We start from the raw sequence: 26,343 nt of genomic DNA, 5'->3' as shown, positions 1-26,343 counted from the left end.
CCTCTGGATGGAAATATGGGACAAAAAACCCCAAGACGGAACAGTCGACCAACATAAAGTATTATACACACTCGACAGGAAGGGGTTTTGTTTTCACCAAAGCACTTCCATCTTAAAATACCACATTAACGTGAAGCATACGTTAGTCGGGGATTCTGCTAGCACTTCAGCAAACGCATCGCCCAGCTTGCAACAGACACATAAAGTGCATATATATTCCCTTCTTTCTTCAGTCTGTTTGCTCATGCAAAATGAAACACGATTAGTATAGATCACAGGTGTCAAACATGCGGCCCAGGGGCCAAATCCGGCCCTCCAAAGGGTCCAGTCTGGCCCCTGGGATGAATTTGTGAAATACAAAAATTACACTAAAATATTAACAAGCCTTTAAGGTCAGGTTCCACATTCAGACAAATTCAATCTCTAGTGGGCAGGACCAGTAAAATGCTATCATAATAACATATAAATACTCACAACTCCCAATTTTTCTCCTTGTAAATGTAAATATTTTCATGTATTTAAACTAAAACAAATTATAATTTCACAAAAAATGTGAATAACCTGAACAAATATGAACAACCTGAAATTTCTTAAGAGAAATAAGTGTAATTTTAACAATTTTCTGCCTGTTACTCAATGTTTTGTGTGTTTGTAGTTCCACTGTGATCTGTAAGTTATAATGTACATGTGTAAATGATAAACTGAGGCATAGTACTGTTAAAATTACACTTATTTTTTTCAGTTTTTTCATGTTATTCACATCTTTTGAGAGGATAGTTTGTAGATGTAAACCTTTTCATAATGTAAATTTACTTTTTTTTCGCACTAAAACATAGAGAAAAGTTTGGAGTTGACAATATTTATATATTATTATGTTATTATTTTACTGGTTCGGCCCACTTCAGATCAAATTTAGCTGAATGTGGCCCCTGAACTAACATGAGTTTGACACCCCAGGTATAGATTAAAAATGAATGATATTTAATCGTGATTAATTGAAATTAATCCACAGCAACCCTGTGGTTAATCTGATTAAAAATTTTAATCGTTTGACAGCACTATTTATTTATTTTTCTTTAGCAAATATAGATGTTTAATATCAAGTTGAGAAAACAGTAATAAATACAATTTTTTTTTTTTTCTAACAATTGAGAATTTATTGTTGGTCTGAACAGAACATCAAACGTAATCAGTTGTTTCATTTCATATTTCTATGCAGGGACTCAAACAATCCACACATAGCTGAATCAGGTTTTTTCCCCCATTCAGACCACACTACATGTATTTATCAGATTTATATTCACAATTCATGTACATCCATCCATTCATTTTCATGGATGGGTGGATGAATTTATATTAAATGTTGCGATTACAACAACACAACTTTATGGAAGGATTGATTTATCATGAAAAAAGGTGAACGACACGCACATCCAAAATTAGAGGTGTGCAGGATCCCAAAAAAGTAGAACGTGAAAAAAAATAAAGGAAGGTCTGCACAACCAGTGAGCTCCCAAAATTTTGGAAAATTTGGGAGCTCACTGGTTGTGCGGACCTTCCTTTAAGGATTGATTTATCACCATCCCTATAAAGATTAATAATCACTTACTCTTTAATCAGACTATTTAGGAATTTTATAAATGTATATGGTACATGGACAATTTTAATTTGTTTGAGACATACAAACATTTCAATCTGGGTTTTTTCAATGTGCCATGAGCTATTGTGGAGGCGCTGTGTCCGGCGTCGTCTTCTTCATCTTTGTTAGCAATTTCTTCAATCATATTCTCAGATGAAACTACTGGTCGGATCCATTTCAGTTTTTATATGTGGCTTCCTTGTGACAAAATCTACAAAGTTGTTCACAGTTTTCACACATTTTGATTTTTGGATTTTTTTTTTAAATATTCCAAATTTGCCTTTACTTTTAATGGTCTATATTTTGATGGTTTATAACATGAAAATTATTACAGAAATCAATATAGTGACTATTGAGCACTGATAGGAAGTTATATACGGACTTTCATTTAATTCCTTGAGTTCTCCTCCAGTGAAAGTATGTCCCACTTCTATTGGGAGATTGATCTCCTGCATCAACACCACAGGACTCTAACATAGCGGCAGAACCTGACAGCCTCGCAAAATCCACTTGTTATTGATTCATGACAGAACATGCCGTTGAGATACAGGGCCATTAGTCCTATTTTCTTAAGTTGATTACTAGTAATTGGAGAATTGGTGTGATGTTAATGGTTTTTTTTTTTTACTATTAACATACATTCTAAGTGTGTACATTACTAATCATACATGTCAGTGAAAATCACATGTCATTCTATTCTGAACACTGATGGGCACAAACACATCTAGGGTTGATCACGTTGAGTTTGAGATGTCCATTATGATTATGTACAAGAACTTTATAATATGATTGAACTATTCAAATTGACTAAATTGGTTGACGCCTAAGAAAGGGTCTTTTACACTTAAAGGAAATCCTTCTCTCTCATATTTTCTGGCTTAGCATTACAGCTGTGTTCTCAGTGGATGTCAGAGTCTACAGATCAATGTAAAAAGATCGCTTTTCACTGCTGGCATGCTGTAAGAGAAAATTAGACAGCCCATTTCCATATGATTATAATGGTCTAGCATTAGAATACTGGGGACTATTTGATGGAAATAGTGGTTGTGGGTGGGAGAGGTTGTGCATGTATGGACGGCTGAGTGGTTTAGGAGTGTACATAATAAGTGAAGTCTCCCATGTGGATATAAAGCTTACAGTCAGAGCTGACAGCCTGTCATGACTTGTCAAACTCAGACTGATGTGATACATTAAACAGTCGTGATCATTCATGTCCATGCTTCGAGGCTGCCAGTCCTATGCTACCTTTACATGTACATTTATCGATTTTTAATAGAGCTCAAATACAAAATAGGGATATTTTGTACTACGGAGACAGGTTCTGTGGTGTTCTATGCTCAGGGGAGAACTGGATAGGCTTTTGAATTTCAATGACACTTTAAGGAGGTCTGTGGACATTGTCATAGATGAATTGGAAGGTTATAGTAGGTAGATAAATTAAGATGGAAAAACAAGGTACTGGGTCATCATTCATTTAATAGAGACTAGCATTAGTTGATACAGTTTTTTTCATATTCTGTAGTAATCTTGTTTGGTTTTAAAACCACAAAAGTAATTACAATGATTATTGCTGCTCTGTTTGGATAAAAAAAACCTAAATGAAGTCCGTAAAGTATTAGAGAGTCCAGTTTACAGAAGTGGATAATATCAGTTATTATAAGTGCTTTCAAAGGTTTAAATGTGGTTTGTTTTTGGCCACTTGTTCCGTAGGATTCAAATGGGTCTAGAGCTGAGCACCACATTAGCAAAAATGTCATTTCGATGTTAATTTCTGACAATTTTGACGATATGTTAAATTATCATTTCTTTTAAATTCAAGGGCTGATTTGGAGAAATCTGTTGCTAGAACATGACAGCTGTAATTTTAAAAGCTTTTTGTTAACATCACTGAGTAAAATGACATAAAATAACAAAATAACTGAAAAATATTATGTTTTATTTGAAACCAAAATGAAACCAAATAAAGCTTAAAACCAAAACAAATTGCATTCCCTTTTCTGTAGTGTGTTGTAGCAATTTTATAGGAAAGGCTTTTTAGGGGATGTTGTGATGGGGTAGAAAACAAGAACACCATATAAAACAAAAACAAAAACAAAGGATGTGAACAAGCAATGCAGCCTTAGCTGTGGGTAAATGCAACTTCACTGAGAAGTGTTTGGAGGATGGCGAATATCACTGAGCATGAGGCACGCCAGTGGATTGTAAAGTGCTGGATTCTCGGCACAAGACTATGGAAGCATTTGGAAAAAATACTACGCCCATTGAATCATTTGCCGCTCCTGCTGGTTCGAATGTAGATATGATTTTTTTCCACTGTGAATGTGTCTGCTGGCAGAGCCTTCAGGCCCTGCTACCAGTCATCAGGCAGAATTGGCAAATAAGGCAATTACCTCGACTGCCTTTGAGGATTCTTTTCATTTTTATGGAATAAGTTAAGTGTTTATTGTACACATTTTTTGTAATCATAGGTCAAAAGGTTGCACTGACTCAGTTATTAAGTTGCTTCTACAGGCTCTCTTATGTTTATTGGGTGGTAAATGCAGAAGGACATTGATTTCTATTCGTCTGGGTCTACCGCCATGCATTTTGTGTTAATGAGGAGGCAGATGTTTGCACTGAATATTTCTGTTATTCAAATTCAACAAAACTCATTACCACTACATGCTGCAGTCAACTTTGTTGATTTCTTCTGCTGCGATCATGGTATTATTATTTTCCTCCTTTTTAGAGGTATTAAATGGGTTTTAAGTCATTAAATTTGTGCGTACGCCTTGTGCTTCATAGTTAGTATTACTCCACTGATATATGTATCTCCTCACATCAAATGGACTCTCTCTCCTGTGAGTGTCTCTCACTCCATCTCACTTGTTCACCTCCTTTCTCTTTTTCTCCCACTCTTTTTATGCTTTTGCTGTGACATTTTGAAGAACACCATTAGTTCTATAATGACTTTTCATGTGGCTGCAGAAATTTTGTGCCATTATGAGAGATCTCATCAAATGCATAATCATTAAAGGCTCTTTTCATTGTTGTTGAAAGGCTATGTCTGATCACACAGTGCACGCAGTGAATGGATGGCCCATTTTTTTCCCCTTATAATATTCAACCATCAACCACCATACATTTTTAAATTTGCCTATAATGCACATTTTATTAGATACTAATATGTTATGCTATATTGTAGTGCTCTCAAGAAAACACCTAATACCTGGATCTTTGACTCCCCCCTCCCAAAATACTCTTTGCCCTTTTTCTTTTTTGTGTAACCTTCTTCACACTTCACTGTGTTTCTTTCTCCACTATTATTTTCTTCTTTCTTTCTCCTGCCTCAGTTTCTCAAGCATCAGCACCTCAATTTATTCCCAATTTGTGTTTTTATGTTCTCATATCAGTAATGGGCTAACTCGTTAAAAACATATTTGCTTTTGCAACTTTATTTTTCTACCGTAATATTTCATCCACACATGTAGCTTTGTGTATGTAGGGCAAGAGGAAGCGGTGGAGTGGCGTGAGCAGATATGTTTGCAACAGCAAAGGGAAGGGAAAGAAAAAAAAAAAAAAGAAAAAATGGCAAATGACTCCAGAGATGAATGATTTAGGTTGTCATCAATCCATTCAATGACTTGGGAAATGTTAGTGTGGGCTTAACAACTGTTCAGATCGGACTGGTGCTGTCACATAGTGAAATGAAATGGAGATAATAATGCCTCATACCTGATATGACAGAGTAGTCAGAAAATACTCATTTTAGTGCAGACACACACATACACACACACATTCACAGGCCATTGGTAGGTCTTAAATATGCCTTTAGAGGGCACTACTCCACTGAGAATAAAACCACCGGTAAAATCATCCCTAAAGGCCAGTATACACTTATTAGAAGAGGCTCCTAATCAATTATAAATCTCATGATGTAGCAGTGATAATTTCAGCCCAGAGTTGAGTGTATTTTTTAATATATTTGTGGTCTGTACTAGGTATTTCATATCCTGTAGTGATTGGCTGGTATCTGGTAGATGCCGAAGACTATGTAGGAGCAATTTTACTGAGTAAGACTTAGAAACAATCTCAGTATGGCAGGAAAAGAGGAGAAGGGGAGAGAAAAAGCCTAATGAAGTCTGTTAATTTGCTGCTATCAGAATGAAAGTCTCAGACTAATTATGGCCCTGGGTCATCTAGTCTGAATCACAGGGAGAGGTGGCCCTGCATGGTTCACTTTGATTAGCTCACTCCCAACACAGCTACTCACTTCATTACTCTGATCTCCATCTCTGTCTCGCAGTCGCCGGTACTCACACACCCACAGCTCCGGATGAGAGGAGCGGTCGGTGTGCAAACAGACCGGGCAAGCCGTCACGACAGTGTTAGCAAAGATGGCGAAGATGGCATTGATATGGCAGCCGGGGTAAGGCCAGGTCAGGTGTGAATAGTCCAGGTAGCTACTGTACATGCTGGATGTCTGTCAAGCTGACTGAAGTTTAGGATGTACAGTGAGTCAACAGTCAAAGCGTGCGGCTGGTTTGACTGTTCATCTCCCCTCTGTTGACTGTAGAGTTGACAGATGTGTCGGAATGGTGGATTTGTTCACTTGCTGCAGACAGCCTCCCTCCTGTGCATCAGATGTCTCATAGTGGATTTTGCTTCAGGCAGTGATGTGTGCGAGTGTGTATGTGTATTAAATATATGTGTGTGGTGTCTCTCACATTGAATTGGAAGGCCCTGAATTATCCCTGCTACAGAAACTCCCCTAATAGCAGTGATTTAAACTTTACCTGCATGACTGCTTTGATTGGCTATTGGAAACAACACAGTGATTTAATTACCCTTTGAAGACTGCTACCTTCTCATCTTTCCCCTTTGCTGTGTATCCGTGCTTTCTCAAGGGGAGATGATCATATCATTGTAACATGCCATAAATAATGAAGCCTCATCGGGGTGAAAAAGTCAACCTGATGGTGTGATATCTCCTCAGGAAATAAGATAGTTGGACAAATATTGGATTAAATGACAGGTGAAATAAGCGTGCCCGTACACTCCCCATCACTCGGCCGCCTCTCTCACATCGCTGTCAGTTCCCCACTTCACTCGATTACTCAGTTGCTATTATATATCTAGTATATGTTCTTTCCATTTGACATTAGTGTTATTTTGTGCGCGCTTATTCTAGCATGTGTGCAAAAAGGGTGGTTCTCTAAGATGTTTTCTCTGATTAGAAATCTGTCCCAATAAGATGAAGTGCCGGCGCGAAGGCAGTACGTTGGAGGCAGGACGAGAATTCGCTGTGAGGGCGTGTGTCAAGAGGGTTAGGGAGTGGATTTGAGGTGTTACTTGCTTGTCTCTGAGGTCTGCCTGTCATGTACAGCATCAGTCATGCTCTTTCACAGCAGTTTTGTTTCATCCACCATTCCCTTTAGTGCTTTGACGGCGCTATTCACTGATACTGCCTTGTGGGAGGTGCTTCCGTTAGGGAAGCATGTGTACGCGAACTGTTATACACATTGTCATATTTTTGTCAAGTGCTTTTAAACTCATACAGTGATCGGATCAAAACCAGTTAGTAGAATGAGAGGAGCAGATAAACCCGCTTTGTGTCCTCATGTGACCCCTCTGCTAAACATTCCTCTATTCTTAGCAGAGGAATGCAACTTTTTTTTCTTCTACATCCACCAGTCTGTGTTTTTGTTTTTAGGTCAAGAAAAGATGATGACATGAATGAATGAAAGACATGAATTCACGTGTTTCCTTTTTGCTTTCTGTTATGTGAATAATCTAGAGTTCTTTATCTCTTAAGAATGCCACATTGGCTGTAAGGGAGAATTGAGATGGTCCTTCTCATCCTTGCTTGATTTTTTTTTTTTTATACTTATCGCTCTTGTCTGACATATATTACAGGCGTCCATTAAGAGGCCTTAACTTGAAAGTGCTCAGATGGTAGACAGCTTGCTCTGAATGGACTGTAGCTGAACAGAGATGAGTGCAAGTCTTTCAGCTGTGACTGTTTGCTCCTCTGCCCTGCTGTCCTGTCTTGTAATAAAGTTCTGCTTTCTTTTTCCCCTCAAAGCTCTTCTCATCATTTGACAGTAACCGTGGTTTTATTCGCTGGTTGTTTGAAAATAACATCTTTATGCTCAGCTTACTCTTACTTAGGTTTAGGGTGATAAAATGATATATGCTTGGTACAATGTCGATAGAATTCATTTGTCCATGTTTTGACAGACATAAGAACAGCCAAACATAATTAAGTAGCGTCACACTAGAGCCAGGTCAAGTTAGGTTGATGTACACAGCACAGGTGTAAGAGCAACTGCTGCAACACACGCTAATGTTTGGGCTGCAGCGGGAGGTAATGAGTATTCCGTTGGGAGGAAATTTGACCAAGAACTCGACCGACTGGGTTACTGAAAAGTAGGGTGCAGCATAGAAGCTGGGAGTCGGATGGTCAAAGTGTGTTAAGTTTCATTTTCGGTTTTACGCCAGTTATGGCAGTTACAGAACGCACCCCCACATCTATACCCTGGCATTGTTTGGTGAAGATGGTCTGTTTTGTTTGTGTTCTCTTTTGAAACTTCAAAGCTTTTGCCTGCTGGTCAGACTTTTAGTTTAGTTTTAAATATATGGACCTGTCTTATTTATCTAGAACAGTTGCATAATGTGTCCTGTTCAACCTCTAACAGAAAATAAATCATATTTAAATCAAAAATAACCTTTTGATGTCTTCACAACTAACTTATGAGTAACGGAAAATTTAAGCTTGACAAAAATAGTGTTTTGCTTTATATCGTGATACATATCGATATTGCCTGATATGAAAAAAATTATTGTGATGTGATTTTTTTTCCATATCGCCCAGCCCTACTCTTACTTGATTCTCTTTCACGGTCTTTCTCTAACCCCCCCCGCCGAGCAGTGTGTCTTCTGATCACTGTGAAGATGAATGACAGCAAATTTGCTCATGGTTAGAGCCTAAAATAAATACTCCAGTCACACAGTACCTGTGGTCTGCTGCCTCTCTCCTTTTGTTAGACCTCTGATGTGGTGCAGGCTCCCTGTGGCTCTGCACTCACAAGTGTATCCTCATCTTTCCCACTTCCTGGGTGATAGCGCGATCTGATAACTACAACAGTCGTCGCTCCCTCTGATTGATTAACCAGTGACCTTTGACCCTCAGTGGGGCATTTTAATTGGCTAATGTATAATGAGCAAGCTTCCCTGAAGATGCGCTGTTTTAAGGCCAGAGAGGATAGAGGCGATGCTGGAAGGGGGCAATCTAATTAGCTGATTTAACTGATAACACCTGAGGCAGTGCAATGCCAGTGTGTATCTGTGGGTGTGTGCAATGTGATTTCTATCTTATCACTAACTCCGCTATGATAAAGATGGATGCAGTCCTCGCAGTATTATGTGAGGATGATTCATGGATTATATGACCTGGCCAAGTATGTTTATATGCACTGAAATAAGCTGGTCGAGATACTATGTGTGAGTGTTTGCAATTTAAGTGCGTGTTGGTGTAATAAATGAGATTCCATAAGGCTATAAGTTATGATGAGTGGATCAATACAACATCTTAATGCAGTAAGCTGGAGGCTTTCTAGGGCTGGATCCTTATATTGCATTCAAATACCCAATAACATTGAATATAAGATTAAAGTCCCCGAAGAATAAATGTCTGCTCTTCATCCTCATTTTAAGGTAAATATTGACATCTGCACATCTTTTATCAATTTCATGAATGCCTTATTTTGAATTTAATATTGGCAATTTTAAATCCTGTTATTACTGCAATTCCTGTTGCTAACTCATGCTTTTTGTATTATATTCAATAAATAAGAAATAAATACACACAAAACCATCCATATTTAAGAACCTGAAAGCTTTGTGAAATAGCAATGCCACTTGAATTAAAAATAAATAGATACAACATGATAAATTTGTCTTTCATCATTTACGCTGACTGTGAATCATAGACCATAAACCAACACGGACACAGTGACGGCTATAGGTCATAAATATTGAGTCCTCTGTGTTGTTTAATGGTACTTTGGCCAAAATAATACCTTGTTTTATACATGACATCCATACGTTCCTTGTGTGCAGACTCTAATTTGTGTGACATAAGTATTTGGAACCATTCGGATCTCAAATGGGCCGAAATATTAAAATAATAGTATAATAGTCTACAAATGATGGAAACTACCAATTTTTCCTATTTGTTTTTTGTGCAAAAAAGGAAAATTCTATTATGAAAATGTATACATTTGTGAATAACCTGAACAACCTGAAATTTCTTATGAAAAATAAGTTTAACAATGTTATTTCTCAACTTATCATTAATACATATGCATTACAGATCACAGTGGGTCTGTAAAGGCACAAAATATTTAGTAACAAGCATAATATTGTTAAAATTTTCGAAGTTTAAAATGTGAAGTTATCATTATTCAGCTATTATTTTACTGGTCAAACCCACTTGAGATGGGATAAAATGAGCTTTATACCCTGGACTGTTAATACATTCAGTGTAATTTTCGCACTTTGCAAATTCAACCCACGGCCTGGATCAGAACCTTTGTTGGCCCGCGGGCCATATGTTTGACACCCTGGGTCTAAAGGGTAAATGAGCACAAATGGGATCTGAGTGTACCTCATTTTCACTTTTTCATGAATCTTGGTAGAAGGGTAGAGTATAGGCCAAGGACCAAGCCATTACATTCTGGAGCAGATCCAGAACAAGGGGTGGAGCCTGTTTTTTTTTTTTTTTTTTTTCTTTCTTTCTGTTTTTAACAAGGTAGTGAGGTAGAGCATTTAATTAAATGAGCTGCTGGGCCTTGGTGGAGGTATTCCTTGTACTAAGTGGCCTTCTAGCTCTATTTATACAAGTGTAAATGAAGAATAACATTCAGTATTACAACCAGGGAAGACTATTAATTCTTCCTTGCTTGAGTTGTCTGTGTTGTGAGCTGCAGTAGACACGGTACTGTGTTGAAAAAGCATTCTTTCTTTTCCTCTTTGATTCTTTATCCCTTTTCCGTGGTATTTTCTTTGTTCTTATTGGCTGCCCTTTGTGTTTTCTCCACTCTACCACACTGTAAGACTGTGAGGAGAGTGCACCTACGGAGGAGCCACGTAAGTCCAAGGAAAGCTCTGTGTGTGACTGTGTTTGTGTATTTCATTTGGAGGAGTGTGCCGTAGGTGTTTGTGGACATGCTAGCAGCTGTTTCAGCAGGATCCCCCAGCATACTTTGCCACTTTTTAATTAGATACAAGATACAAGCCCAAGATGAACAGCACAAATATCTCACCTGTGGATTATATCCTCTCTTCCCTCTTTTCTTCTCCCTCTCTGTTCTCTTTTCACTTTTCTCACCACACTCGCCATAATTACAGCACCAAGCAATTACCCAGCATACTCACGGGACGCACATTTTGTTCTCTTAATCTGGTGTCTTAAATAATTAAATCCAGCCATGAACTCCTCTTTGTTAATGTGGCTCAAAAGGGTTGAGTGTGTGGATTCTGTATTTCTGTCTGTTGGTCTCTAGTTTTGGTGTATGTAATCCAGATCTCATGAACTGTTTTGCTGTATGACAAATGCACCCCGCTTTCTCCAAATGACCCTGTACAAATGTACCTTCACCTACAACCTGATTAGTCTGTGTGTGCAACAATGTGCCTGTGCAACAGCCTATGTGATAGCTAACCCATTCTGTACTGGAGTCTGTTAGTGGCATTTCCCATAATCCTTTTTTCTATGCCTTTCCACTAGCATGATATCTTGTCATGGTGGACTATAGCATCAGTCACTTTGTAAAAACATATAAAAAAAAAAAAAAATGAAACAAATCTTTTTTGTGGTCATGTTTAGACTGTCTTTAATACTAGTCTTTTTACAGCAAATGAATAGATAATAGAGTAAACTACATTTTAGTTGGATTTACTTTCCTTCATACATTGAGTCTGGAAAATATTGGACAGTGGATGTACAAAATCTCATAATCCTACTGCACCTGGGTTTGTGTATGTTATATTTCAGTAATACTGTAAATGCATTTCTACAAATGTTAACTTAATGTGTAATCATAATGCAGTTGTCTTGTCCTTATCAGCCAAACCAGAAGAGGAGAATCTCGAGGATAAAAAATCCATAAAGAAGAGGATCAAAGAACTTAAGGTTCTTGATCCCAAGATTGCCCAGAATCTATGTAAGTATTTGTTTCATTTTAGTCCACTCCTACTTTCATCTAGGAGTGTCTGGATGTAGTCACAGCCATGTTCCTTAATGTTGCAGTTTGTCTTTATTGTGCAGGTTTTTTTTTTTTTTTGTTGCTGTCATCCTTCCATCAACAGCTTTTCTCAAGTCAACTTGCACATATTTTTTCCCATTAGCTCTTTACATGTTAAAAAGTCCCTGTAGGCATTTTTAGAAAGGATTAGTTTTACATTGTTGCTATTGTAAGAAAGAAAGATTCCAGTAGAACCTGACCTGTGCTACCTGTTTCTCATGTCTTTGCACACACACTGTTAATTAACACCGTTAAGCATCTATTAAGCTGAGAAGGGGCATAGCAAAAAAGCTTCAGTGCATGATCACATTAATTTTTCAGTCTCTCTCCCGCACTCACACATTCATACATGCATGCTTGGTCTTGATATGACTGTTTAAAGGAACCAGCATTAATGAGGATCAAGCTGATCTCTTAAGCACTCCCACATCTTAGCACCTCATTGGCTTATATCAAGGGGTGCTGTGACCTTTGTTTCATACATTAAAACAAAATGAGACTAATCAGCCCAGTAACGGTGATAAATCACGCAGCGGAAATTATAGAGCATGAGAAAAAGAAAAAGCAGAGTAAGTTGTGTGTTCCTCCATAAGAGGTAAAGAAGCCAATAGCTTTGATTGATGTTGAGAATCAGTAGGTGGTGTTTTATTTCTGTGGTGTGATTGATGCCGTTGTGACTTGATTGATACATTGCTCATTTATTCCATGTAATGAGCTCTAATGAGTTAAATTTTCATGTAGGGATGATGGTGTAAGGCTCACATATTACAGTTTTAAATAATTTCAGTTACTGTATCATTTTTAACTGCACAAACACACAAGCCTACACACCACATAACCGTACTATTGTGGCTGTCACTTTATAGCAACTGTTTTTTTTTTTTGTTTTTTTTTTCGGTGTTGGTGATTGCAAAAGTCAATTTACACTCTAGCTCCAGTGACATAAAGGCAGATTATGAGACTGTGTTGTATATTTACCTATGGATAAAAGTCATGATTTAAAAATTTGTCATCATCTGAGTCATGGCATAGCCACAGATGTCTTAACTGGAAAAGCTAGACTAATGACTTACGCCTGAAACACATTTTCCATTCAGTTCCCTGTGGTATTACTTGCTTGAGGATCTCATGCTTAGTAAATCGGTATCATTTTTCAAATCACTGTTAAGATCGCTTTTATTTCTGCTTGATTTGCACTAAAATGTATCCTGACTGAAATTTGTTTCTCTCTGGTTTTACCTTCTAGTAATTTCTGTGACCTTGAGCTGTTAGTTTGGTATCATTTTTTAATTGATTTCTTTTTTTCAGCCCATAAGTGGATCAAAAATAACCTGGTTAGCTTGTTTTCTTTCAATATTTTTGCAATGAAAAATTGTTATTTCATATTCCAGGTATTCCTCAAAAACATGTTACAGGGTTTCTGTGGGTCATTAACAAGCATTAAAAGTCATTAAATAGATTTTGCGAAAATTAAGGCCTTAAATGGCATTGAAAAGTAATACATTCAATGTCCAGAGGCATTAAAAAATTAAATGTGCTTGATGGGGGAAAAAAAAAAAGCATCGTTATTCACGATTTATTTGGATTATATAAACATTTAATAAGTTTGATTGGAAGTATAGTGTGATGATTGACAGGCGGAACCCTTTAATTGGCTATTGTTTATGGCCGATACGTGAAGTTGCAACACCGAATGCTAGGAGTGCAACATGCTGTGAGTGTGCTCGTGCCATGGCGAAAGAGCGGAGGGAATATTAGCAAATGTCGGAAAAATGGGAAAATGCAAGTTTCAGCGGAAATGATTGGAGGAGGAACTATTCAGAACCTGGTTAAAGCCTGTCGACGGTAAACTGTTATAAAACTATATATAAAACTGTATCTGCAGTTGGACATGGGCATTAAATTAGTTTAAAGTAGCATTAAAAAGCATTAAATTAGATTTGCTGATACCTGCAGAAATCATGTTACTCACATCATGCCACTTAAATTTTTAAGTTATCTTGTATAGATTTTATGAAACTGTAGTTTTTGTATTACTACCCTAAGCTTCCATAAGAGTCAAAAATAACCTGCATTCATTTACAGTGGAACCTGAACCTTTGATTAATTCTACAGCAGAACTCACTCACTCACTCACTAAATGGTATACTATATATATGTCAGGGTAGAGACTGCGATCTGGTAGGATCGGTGATTCTACCAGTAGAGACTCCGATTGTAGTCTCTACCAGTAGAAACTCCGATCAGAGTCTCTACTGGTAGAAAGTCCGATCCGAACCCTAACCCTAACCCTAACCCTTCTACTGGCAGGATCGGAGTTTCTACCAGTAGAGACTCTGATCGGAGTTTCTACTGGTAGAGACTACGATCGGAATCTCTACTGGTAGAATCGCCGATCCTACCAGATCGCAGTCCCTACCCTTACATATACTTAGATTTTCAAATTTTCAAAATATTGTAATAAACATTTTAAAACGGTTAAAAATGTTTAAAATAATGAAAACTAAAACATATTACACACATGAAATCATTCTTTTGTGGACCAAAATATAAAGCAAATGATTATTTTCCACATGACAAAATGACAAAAATTACATAAAAACACACTGATTTTTTCCAAATTATATAATGCCATACACTTATCTAAACAAGAAAATACAAAATACATAAAGAGTAAATGGGAAAAAGAAAAAGTAAAGATTACATAGGAGAGCTGGGAGGAAATATGCCAACTACAGTGCTTCTCAACTGGGTCAAACACATGGTGGGAGTTCTGCTGGAAAAACATTGCAAGATTTTTTGTCACACCTACTCAGAAACAACATCAAGGCAGTGGGGACCCTTGTTGGAGATTTTGGGGGTCTACTGGAGCCAATCACTTCCATATTTTTTGGGACTGTCTGGTTATAAGACCTTACTGGAAAGAGATCCACAAACACAAACAAAATGTATTTAATGTAAACATTCTGTTTATATGTGAAACCATGTATTTGGGCAATCTACAGTTTGAGTCATGGAACATTAAAGACAAAAGATTACTGGTTATACTGTTGGCAGCCAGTAAGAAATGTGTTACGAGGAAATGGTTATAAGTAGAACCACCCACCATTGATGAATGGATTGGAATTGTCTTTGAGATTTATGTTATGGAGAAGATATCCTTTTCCTTCAAAGCTGAAAAAGAAAAATTGTATAATATCTGGTCCAAATGGACTGAGTACGTAAAACCAACCAGATCTGATTTCATTTGATTGTATTTGTGATGTGTGCTTTATGTGAATCTATTTGATTTTATGTGAGACTGTGATTTGTGTGAAGTGGTATGCTCCCGTTCTGTTCTGTTTTATTGTATAAATGTTTCAGCAGAAATTAATGGTCCATAAGGAAAGTTCTAGAAAGGCAATATGGATATAAGCAATGAAACTTTCTGTAACCATCCTATTACACACACACACACGCACACGCACACGCACACGCACACACACACACACACATATATATATATATATATATATATATATATATATATATATATATATATTTTTTTTTTTTTTTTTTTTTTAATGATTAAGGCTGTAATTAATGTATGTAAAGGACATTTGCCTTTCCAATAAAAAAACAAACAAAAAAAAAAACCTTGATTTTAACACGGGTCATTTTTAACCTCTTTATGGAAGAGTGTAGGGTCCAGGCACTCATGCATCTAAGGGTTAATATGTCCTAATGTCTTTTTCTTTGTAGCTATATTCCTGGGTTCATTTCGCTTGCCTTATCATGAAATTCGTCGGATGATATTGGAGGTGGATGAGGAACTACTCACTGAGCCTATGATCCAGGTATTGAACAGCAGGTTTTTCTCAGACTTGATTTTTTAAAAAAAACAAAAGCGTAGAGCTGTAGTTATCATTGCATTAGTGGATGACAAATGTGACATAACAGTGTCTCCGGCAGCACTGGTGTGGGTGTGTGTCTTCAGGTGCTGGGGAAAAATAAATGTAATGCTGGAACTCCCTGTTGAGATGCACGTAAACGACACAGGGGATGATTACATTGTATCTGCAGGGTTTTTACAGCTCTGGCAAATTTATCACAGTAATTCACAAAGTAAAGTAATCTGCCAGGAATATACACGTGAAATTTTTTGTTTGATCAGATGGGTGTTTAGTCAGATTAAATGAAAACTCTGATCAGATTCTGTGTTGAATGATTACTGCATTTGCTTGCCCACAATGTGGGGGCAGCTGTGACATTTGTGTGTTCAGAAACCTTGGAAATAAGCAGTAAAAGTTTAAGAAGGTTACAGGTAAAAAGAGCCCACAGAGGCCAGGATGTGGGCAGTGCATTTCTTTCTAGTTCTTCTGGCAAGAATTTCTTCTTCAAGGTATCTGATGTGCTGCTTTCAAGGCCAGTCCAGCAAGTGTGGACTTAGACTCATACTCAGACTCAGCTTTATTGTCATTCAAACCATGTAACATGATTGAACAAAACGCAGTTCCCCAGGACTCTGTGTATGCAGCATACATAAGATTAAAATAATAAATAAAAAGAACAATTTAATAGAATAAAAAATTACCATAAAATCCTTTAAAATACAATAAAAAGAAACTCTGTGTATGTACAATATTGCATAATGAACAGCAGCAGCAACAGTTTTGGTGGTGGTGTACAAGTGCATGTACAGCAGGACCATGAGTAACAAGTAACAACAGTTCACTAAGTTTACATTGAACTGACATGGAAAATCAATCTGTATACTACATGCATTCACTATTAGTCAAAGGAAATGAGCCCACTGATGCCGTCAAAAGTCTGTTTTTTGTGTTTTATCTGTTACATGTTGTCAAACTGTAGAAACTCTTTTTAAGTCAGTGCTATTTATTGATCAGTGTCATTAGTCAGTGTGTGTTTGTGTGTGGTGATGGAACAAAAGTAACTGTGATCAAGAGGAAGTGTTTTTTTTTTTAAAGAATTAATTTGACTGTTAAGTACAAAATACATGCAGTAATTAGTCATTCATTAAAATAAATTACATTATAGTACTTAAATAAAACAAGTAACAGAAGTGCAAATTTATGTTGTGACTAAAGGTATTGTGAAAACTCTTTTAGACCCATTATTTAACATGCCTTAACAGTATTTGTCACAACATAATTTCACTTGTGTCTGTTTAAAGGGCAGTTTGTACAGAGATTAAGCCTATGTTCGTGCTAAAACCACAGAAGTGTTTTTTTTATTATTATTATTATTATAGAACCATTTCAGTCAGGATAGATATGATTACCGGTTGCATTTCTTCACCGTTCATGTCTTGTATTACTCATTTTCCTTTTTTTCTTATTTGTAGAACCTTGTGAAGCACCTTCCAGAACAGGAGCAGCTGAACGCCTTGGCCAAGTATGAAAATGACTACGCAAACCTGTCAGAGCCTGAGCAGTTTGGAGTTGTGGTAAGTGAACAAAGTTATTCCTTTTTCACCAGGTTTTACAGGAGCTGTAAAGATGTACATGTCTGTGAGACAAATAATTTCTCTACATGTGAAAGTGTTTTCATTAACAAAAAGCCTTCGACATTACAATCTTTTCTGTGGTGGCTATGTTAAAATTAAACAGCTCTGGGAATAGAACATGTTAAGAAAATATAATTATGTATTCATATTTTTATAAAACAGGTTTATATTTACTACTTAGAAAAGTAAACTTGCCTTTAATTTGCATCATATCTTTCCCTCGGTGTCTGTCTTTTGTTTTGCTCCTGTACAGTTTGTGTGAAAACACACACACTGAGTAGTAAAGTACTTTCGTATGAATATCCTAATCCTAAGCTTTTTAAAATTCTATCTCTTTAAGCCTTAAGAGGAAAGACAGGACACCTGTGGACTGTTGCACAAATTTATGCACATTAAAGAGCAGTGCTGCTGCCTAATTATGTCTGCATCGTTTTCTTAAAGACTTTTCAAAGAAGCTTTTTCAGAATTATGCATAAGGGGTGTTGTGCCTTTTTTGTATTTTATTTTTTGCTAGTAACTATGTAACCAGCAAAAGAACCTGCAATTTTGTTTTGTCCTATGCACCCACCTGTTTATACGTAAGTAAATTTTTAGTACTGAATGAAAATGCATTGGTGGATTAGAAGGAGGAGGTTAAAAAATAGAGCATGCTCAGCTATTGTGTATAGTTCATTAGGGAGCCATAGAACAAAGAGGAGCCTGCTTATATAATGTTTTTCTTGCGTGGGCCCAAGGAGGCCTGTGCTTTCACCTTTCAGAAAAGCTCAGGTTCAAAGGGAATTTTTAATTTACCATTGTGCAAACACATGCATTTCATCGTTTCTTTTTCCCATATCCCTCACTCTCACCCTTGATTTGAACTCTGCCTTGTGTGGAGCAGAGCTGTAGAGTGCATACTATAATAAAGTCTTTACAGTGGTCTTCTACACATTGATAATGTACCCATTTAATGTGTATTTGTGCATGGAAATACTAAATGGCCTTTATGAAGAAATCAGATGGGGAAAAATGCTTTTCATCTATTCAGCATTTATCCTTGACTTGAGTTCACTGCCTGGAGTGCAGGAGCTGGTACAAGTTGTGGCTGATGACTTACTTCACTTGATTTTGGCCCTTAAAGCAGCGTATGACTTTCATCACAATTTTTGCAAAGTGCATTGTGAGATGCAAAAGCAGTTTCTCATAGATTTGGCAAGAAAACGAGCCAAATTGCTATAATGTAAAATTCTACAGTCCACCAGGGTTATTTTAAAGAATGAGTGTAGTCATGGATGGAGGTAAAGGCAACATTTGCGTTCAGCACTCATGAAGAGACAACGAAATTGCTGCTGCGTGGAATTCCCATTCCCACAATGCACTTTGCGACAAACTTTCCGAAAAGGCCCGAGTGACATTTGGGTTTGTTATGTAAACAAGCTGGCTGTGTTTATGATGGAGTCATTTTCAAAGTTGTTCACTGTAAGGGAAGTGATTCAGGTGTGTAAGCACAGATAGACTAATGGATTAAACATAATTAGGCGATCACTGGGGTTTTACAAAGTAAAAAAAAAAAAATGTGATGAAAGTCATATGCTGCTTTAAATAATAAGAAAAATTCTCTTCATCAGTTTGTGCATCCTCCACGACTCAGCTGTCGTCAGTGTCCTTGTCATTGGCATTTCTTTGAATTTTACTCTTTCATCTAGGATTGAAATTGCTGCTGACAATCTACAGATAAATGTGTTTCAAGTTGCCAAAATATTTACACCAAGTTTGTTGTTTACTATATGGCATATAATTACTTGTAAAAGCATGAGAGAATTCTACATTTTGTCAGCAGTACTGCCTTCACCACCCTCCCACTGTTTTTCCACTCAGTGTATTAATGACATATTCCAGAAAATTCATTTCTGTAGCCAATTTTGTCATGTTAAAATGTGTTCTCTGAAGTTGTAAAGGCTGCCTCTAAGTATCCTTTGAATACTGTACTCTTCATCCACACAACAGCAGCATATTTTTGCTTTGAAGCCACCCCAGTGTGATGTTCTCTCCAAACTATAATGTCCTTATCAGCTCATGTATTCCATCTCTGTTCTCTTTCAGCATTGTTTGGTTTTCCTGCATTTGTTTTTTCATAATTTGGCCCTGCTCTCCTCATGCCCTGTTTTCTCTCGCCTCTTTTCCAGCGTAAAGACACTCTTTAGAACATGCACACACGCAAACATGCTCACTGCCTGAAATAGTCATTTGATAACATTACAGTAGCTATAATTAAACCCTTGATGGAGGACATCAAACCGTACAGCCAGCTGTTGTGTGAAATACACAATTGAAACCTGTGCACCTCCCCACCACCCCACACACACAAACACTGCTGTGGCCAGGCCCTCGGCCCAGCGCAATATTTTCCAATTTTCTCTAATTGTGTGAGAGTGGTAATCCAAGGCAGCCTATTGTATATTCCACCCCCTCCGCTGCCTGCCCTATATGGACACTAACTCCACAATTAACTTACCAGACCTGGGTCCCAAATCAAATCAATGCCAGCATCTATTACTACTGCCTAGCAACACTTTCCAGCATGCCAGCTGCATAAATGTCTTTTAAATTAGATTGAAAATGTGAAAGCGTGTCATAATTATGACGGTAGTTTAAGTTTGACTGTGTTTTGTGACTTTGTTCTTTTGCTTAAATATAATTTGTATTCACTTCTGTTTCCACTTGTTTTTTTTCGTCTCTTATTTGCCATCTCTTTATACTTTATATAATATGACTGGTTTCACTCTTACCTCCCCTGTTACCCTTCTCTTCTCCCAGATGAGCAGCGTGAAGCGACTGCACCCGCGCCTCAGCCACATCCTTTTCCGACTGCAGTTCGAGGAGCAGGTCACCAACCTGCGTCCAGACATCCTGGCCGTAAACACCGCTTGTGATGAGGTCAGGAAGAGCCGCTCCTTTGGCCGACTGCTGGAGCTCGTGCTGCTGCTGGGAAATTATATGAATGCAGGCTCTCGAAATGCCCAGTCATACGGTTTTGACCTCAGCTCCCTCTGCAAGGTGAGGGGTGAATCGTTGACCTTACCATGAATTGTACATATCTTCAGTATTTTATCGCATCAGGAGCAGCAATTCAGAGGAAATGATTCGAGGTGTTGGATGTATTTGACGTGCGCTTTCAGGATGACTAGAATAGCAGCAGTAAAAACATGAAATGTCTAAATTAACACAATCACCAGTGTGACATCAAAATAAGAAGTCAAACAAGTGGTGTATTAACAGTCATGGATGTCTTGTTTTAGTTCAAGGACCACATACAGCCCAATTTTGATCTCAAGTAAAATAATAGCATAATAAACTATAAATAATGACTCCAAATTTGGTTCTTGGTTAAATGTGAAAAAAAATTATTTTACATTATGCCTATACTGACAAGTCCAAATTTTCTCTTTGTTTTAGTGTAAAAAAATAACATTAAATTATGAAAATATTTACATCGACAAACTATTGTTTAGGAATAAAATGTGAATAACCTGAACACATATGAACAACCTGAAATGTCTTTATAAAGGTAAGTGTAATTTTAACAATATAATGCCTGCTGTAAAATGTTTTTTTGCGCTGTTTTAGATCTAATCTGTAATGCACATGTATAAGTGATAAGTTGAGGTGTAATGTTGTTAATGTTGCACTTGCAGGAAATTTCAGTTTCTTCAGGTTGAGTGTCATTATTTATAAGCTTTTAAGCTATTATTTTACTGGTCTGCCCCACTTGAGATCAAATTGGGCTGTATGTGGCCTCTGAAATAAAATAAGTTTGACATCCCTGTTATAGAAGGATCTGTGTTCATATAGTATTTTGTTCGGTCAGAAAAGGGAGTACAGCGATGTAGCTCTAGTCTGGTGAGAGACAAATACTCTGCACGTATTTTTCTAATTAACCTAAGCTAACAACAGAGGGTGATAAATGCACTAGCATATTTAATTCAGTGTCTGGCCTTCTCTGTTGTGATTATTTCAGTCTGACATATCCCACAGATCCAGAGAAACATACATGTGCAATACAAACTCCTCCATTATCCCAGTTATGACTGTGATGAGTCCCACTCTATCTGACAGGTTGCCTGAAAAAGAGTGACAATGACAACACAAGTATCTTTCCAAAAAGCCCAGTTTTTCGATGACTTAAGACGAAAGGCTATATGGGCATGGGTTCTAAGTATCTGCCATGTACTTTATCTGTCAGATTGTTTTAATCTGACGCTTTTTTTTGGCTGTGAACATGAGCGAACTGATGAAGTAGCTGCTGTGATGACACATTTTGTGTGAAACCTTTCTTCCTTTGATTGAACACTATTAGTCCCACATGACAGTTTTTTCCTCTTCAGCTTTATCTGTAGACATCTATCAAAAAAAAAAATCCAAACCAAAGGGGCACTTTATCCTCATTTTTCAGCTCAGAACAGATAGGCTATCGGCTACTATCTTTTTGCAGTTTTTTCATACACACTTTGCAGAATTATGCAATGCAGGCCGGAGACTACGGTAAAAATCCAGATTTTTCATGGTGTAATGAAACAGTTTTACTGCATTAAAATCATGATGACAGAGGAAAGAGTGTAATCCTGGAGTTGGAGGCTGTTTCACTGGTAACATTACAGCTGTTGGCACACTCACTGCAGTTTCCACAGTAACAGCCACTGCAGCCATTCATCACTGCCACCTCTCTGCCCTGTTAGACTTGGGTGCTTATGTTCATAAACATCAGTATGTATCTGCACACGCGCAAAGACAGATGCTTTCATACTTACATGATAGATTAGCTAAATCCGCGTGACAATAATGTAATCAATTAATAAAAGTCCATAAAGGAAAAATGTTTAGCATATTTCTAACACTCTTGTTTCACTGTCTCTGTATCCTTATCTTATGTAAAGCTCATATGTTGCGGAACTTGAGTGTGAGTCAATGTCAGAGGCAGGATATACAGAGGAAGACATCACCTTTGTGCCTGCCCCTGAGTTTGACAACTTAATTCCACGGCACACTCCACAGCACAGGAAAATTGCACCCAGCCCAACTGGAAAAAGCAAAATGTTTACATTGTCAGCTATGATTACCATCCATCTAAATTCAGAGAGGGACCTTTTGTGAGGGAACACTTGAAGCTTTTGAAAATATGGGAAAACAGAAATGAAAAGAGAGATGAGAATGTTTGATTAGAGGAGATAATACAAACATGATTAAACCCAGCGGGGCTGAGCACACTGCTGTCTACCAATAGATCACCTAGAGAGATACACAGCGACACACTCCACGGGAGGGATGTTTGGCGGGAATATTGAGACACGTCTTGGAATTAGAATGTAAAAGAGCAATGATGGAAATTTATCAGAGAAATTGAAAAATTGTCGCGTGTAAGAAAAAAGGGGGGGATGGAGCGCCAAAGAGGTCAACGCACGATGAATATGCCTCAGCTGCGTGAGCGCAAGACAGGAAATCGTCTATAGCACCATCAAAGACTCTGTATTTATAAAGCTACTGAAAAGGTTTACAGCAGAAAAAGAGGATGACACATGCTCCCTTATTATATGACACCCAAGAGGTAGTTGTGGAACACCAAAATTATTTTTGCAGCAAAGCCTGTCTTTAAGCAGGATGGATTGTACAAATATATACACAAGTAAGACTCAGATTATCAGAATATATTTAATTTAGTGATAAAATGAAAATATTTTATCTGTATGACAAGGTTGATTACCCTGGCTTCAAGCACAACAGTGGGATTTTGATATTTATGTAGCACACTATGCTGTGTGTCCACAAAGTCTCTACACTCTTTAATACATTTATTTAACCCATAAAGAGCCAGTGCTACTTTTGTGGCAGTTCCCAAATGAATTTTCCTCTAGATTTAACCTTTCTTAAATGATTTATCACCGTTTATTATCATATTATCCTCTGTATTTTGCATTTTTTGGGGGGAAAATCATGTATTTTCCTGTATTTATTTCCTGATCATGTAGATGTTCAAGGGAACTCAGATTAAAGTTGAGGGTTATTATGTTAAAAAACAAAGAACTGAAAAAGGGACCTTTTTTTTTTTTTTTTTTTAGCAAAGAAACCAAAAACTAAACATAAAAATAAGCATCTACAACCATCTGTCACTTATCAAACTCCATGGGTTTTACTGGTGAATCAATGTTGTAGAAGATGATGGTGTTTCCATGGTAACAACAGAGCCACTGAACATGCAAATAGGTCCTATCTGATGACCATCAAAAGATGAGAAACACTATTTTACACCAATTATTTGTGTGTTTTGATAGGATTATTAGATAATAAGTTGTTAAATATTTTAGATCAGTAGATGATTTTGGTCGCCAGTTGCTCTTTGGGTCTTTATGGGTTAAAAAAGCAGTTGATGAGATATGTTGATCAGATTTGTTTTATGTAATCGGTGGTTATCAACGTTTTTTTAATCACATTGCATTTGCGTATTTCAGGTACCCTGTTGATTAAATAGATTCTGTTAAATAGACCCCTTAAAAATGGCTCCTAATCAATAAAAGGCACATTGTGTATTGTGGTTTATTGAAATGAAACCGGATACGCAGACTCAGTGAAACTACATGATTAAGTTTGGAAGACATCCACTGTCATGTCTGTCAATTCAGGCGTGGCACAAGAAATTTATGGAGACAAGGACAGTGAACGAAGCATGGCAAGAAATCCAGGACCGCCTTGATGTGCTTTGTGCAACTAAAGGCTCCTTTATGTTCGCTGTACGTACGGACATAGGTACATCTGTTTCTAACATAGTCAAGCATCACTGCCTTCATACTTAGATGCATCCATTGTGTTTGAATGAGCGTTTCTTAATCAATCCACCAGAGGGTGGCACACTTAATTAACATAGTGGCCAAATACCACGAAGAAGAGTAAAGTTTTTTAAGATGAAGAAGAAAGTCAATAATAACAAACATGGTGATGCCAGAGGATGTATTACTAATGTTGATATTGAGAAGGGTAGCTGTCATAAAAAAATTTTTAGACCATCAAAAGTCATCAAAAACAATGGTTGTACAATCGAATACTAACTGCTGTGTGTATCATGTGACTAAAACAGACAGAAAAAGAAACATGGCATGCCTAAAAGCACTGTTTTTGTCAGTACAATGCCATAGCTATTGATGTAAGAACTGAAGTGATTTTGGTTATTATCAAGAAAACCGTGGAAAGTAGCTAGATATCAGCTCTGAAATTAAACTCTTATGAGCTATTTTTGTTGTTATCTTTATATTTGTCCAAACAAATGTACCTTTAGTTGTACCTGGCATTAAAATGAAGAAGAAATTGAAGAAAACAAGGGTGATCTAATAATTTTTTCGGCAACTCTGTGTGGGCAGTTTTTCACTAACTCACACAGTCGTTATTTTTGGAAATTATTCTCTCCAAATCTCAACACTGCCTCTATGGTTCCCAGTGGTACTGCGCCATATTCTTTGTCTGGGTACGCATCCACAAACTCCTGGAAAAAAGACAGAATTATGCACTTAATATACGCAGAGGACAGACAGAACGCTCTGTACATATTTATCTGCATCTCATAAATGAGCCTAAATGTACCCATATAGAGGTGTATTAAATGAGGCAAAAAAACCCCTCCAATATCTACTTTTCATCGTGTATAAATTTCCACAGATTTTTCTATTCATTTGCTTTTGTAATCAATTTGTTAAATTGTAAAGAGACTTTATGGACACCCTGTACATTTTCTTTATTGCGGCTCTTAAGATTTAAGGTACTGAGGCCAGTGTATAACATGAGTTGTATATGTGTTCTTTCACAACAGCTAAAGGACACAAAGTCAGCAGACCAAAAGACCACATTACTCCACTTCCTGGCTCAAGTATGCGAGGAGGACTTTCCAGATGTGATTAAGTTTGTTGACGACCTTGAGCATGTGGACCGAGCTAGCAGAGGTAATTTACATTAACGCACACCTCATAACTCACATGCACAGTCTGTAAGGGGAGTGTTCGTATTCGTTTGGGTTTATTTCGTAGTTTTTAACACGATCTGACAGAAAGCACATTGCTGTTGACCTGCGCCCGTGTACTTCACATCGTTTTTGAACGCCTTCCACTTTCTTTCAGGCGGTATAATGTAGTGATTACTGCTGTTGTTTTGCTTGTATTTTAATGGAAATGTTTACCAATAGGGCTTCACCAACTCGCCTTAGAAAATGAGTAATTAAATCGGGTGACTGTTGTAGGAAACAAAAGAACTGCCAACTACAGAGTCTCAGTTTCTATTTCCCTATTCTCTTTTTGCTCCTCTGTGTGGGACAAACAAATAATTAAAAAAAAGCTAAACAAAAGGCTACTTCTCTGTTTGAGATGAATAAGAGAAGCATTTTTTTTTTTTTTTTTTAATGTTATTCTGTGTTCAACGTTAACATTTAACAGTGTTTGAAACTGCCTGTGGTGTTGTCATTAAATATTATAACCTGATATAAACACTGGTAATGGTATGGACAAAATTACTATGAAATGACTATAGAGGTGAGTCTAATGAAAAGATAATGGGCTGTGTGGGATGCCCCGCTATAGAAATCACTGATGTTAGGAACTTTTGTCACAATTTAATAACGATTCAGACCACCAAACTTTAACTATGAAGTTCATTAGCCTCCGGTCAAACTTTTATCTCAGTTTCTGCAGAGAAATTCTAGGGAACTAATAAAAACTCTAAACTTTTAAGATATTAGATTTTCACTGTATTTGAGTGTAATTGGGGAAAGAAAACACAGTGATTCATACACAGAGCAGCCCACATAGACAGTGGTGCGTCTTTTGTGTGTCTCTGTTGTACTTGAAGATTTATTCTTACATTTGTACCTGTGTAGCTCTCTGGGGAATATTCTGGGATTA

The 26,343-nt window shown here is 37.3% G+C and overlaps 1 protein-coding gene across 4 annotated transcripts in view; it reads left to right on the top strand.

Moving 5' to 3' along the window:
- Positions 1–26,343, top strand: part of LOC115437987 (protein diaphanous homolog 3-like) — a 184,722-nt gene that overhangs the window by 52,265 nt on the left and 106,114 nt on the right. For 3 of the 4 annotated variants that reach the window (XM_030161439.1, XM_030161418.1, XM_030161424.1), the window contains 6 exons: positions 10,736–10,768; positions 11,749–11,844; positions 15,667–15,761; positions 17,270–17,371; positions 20,228–20,467; positions 25,263–25,392. In XM_030161439.1, the coding sequence (XP_030017299.1) occupies positions 10,736–10,768; positions 11,749–11,844; positions 15,667–15,761; positions 17,270–17,371; positions 20,228–20,467; positions 25,263–25,392 (696 nt within the window). The remainder of the gene's footprint in view (positions 1–10,735; positions 10,769–11,748; positions 11,845–15,666; positions 15,762–17,269; positions 17,372–20,227; positions 20,468–25,262; positions 25,393–26,343) is intronic. The other variant, XM_030161430.1, reaches the window with a different exon arrangement.

The sequence above is a fragment of the Sphaeramia orbicularis genome, chromosome 3 (assembly GCF_902148855.1).
Source record: "Sphaeramia orbicularis chromosome 3, fSphaOr1.1, whole genome shotgun sequence".
Taxonomy (NCBI): domain Eukaryota; kingdom Metazoa; phylum Chordata; class Actinopteri; order Kurtiformes; family Apogonidae; genus Sphaeramia; species Sphaeramia orbicularis.
Note: the sequence above shows the minus strand (reverse complement) of the source record. Positions and strands in the feature narration are given on the sequence as shown.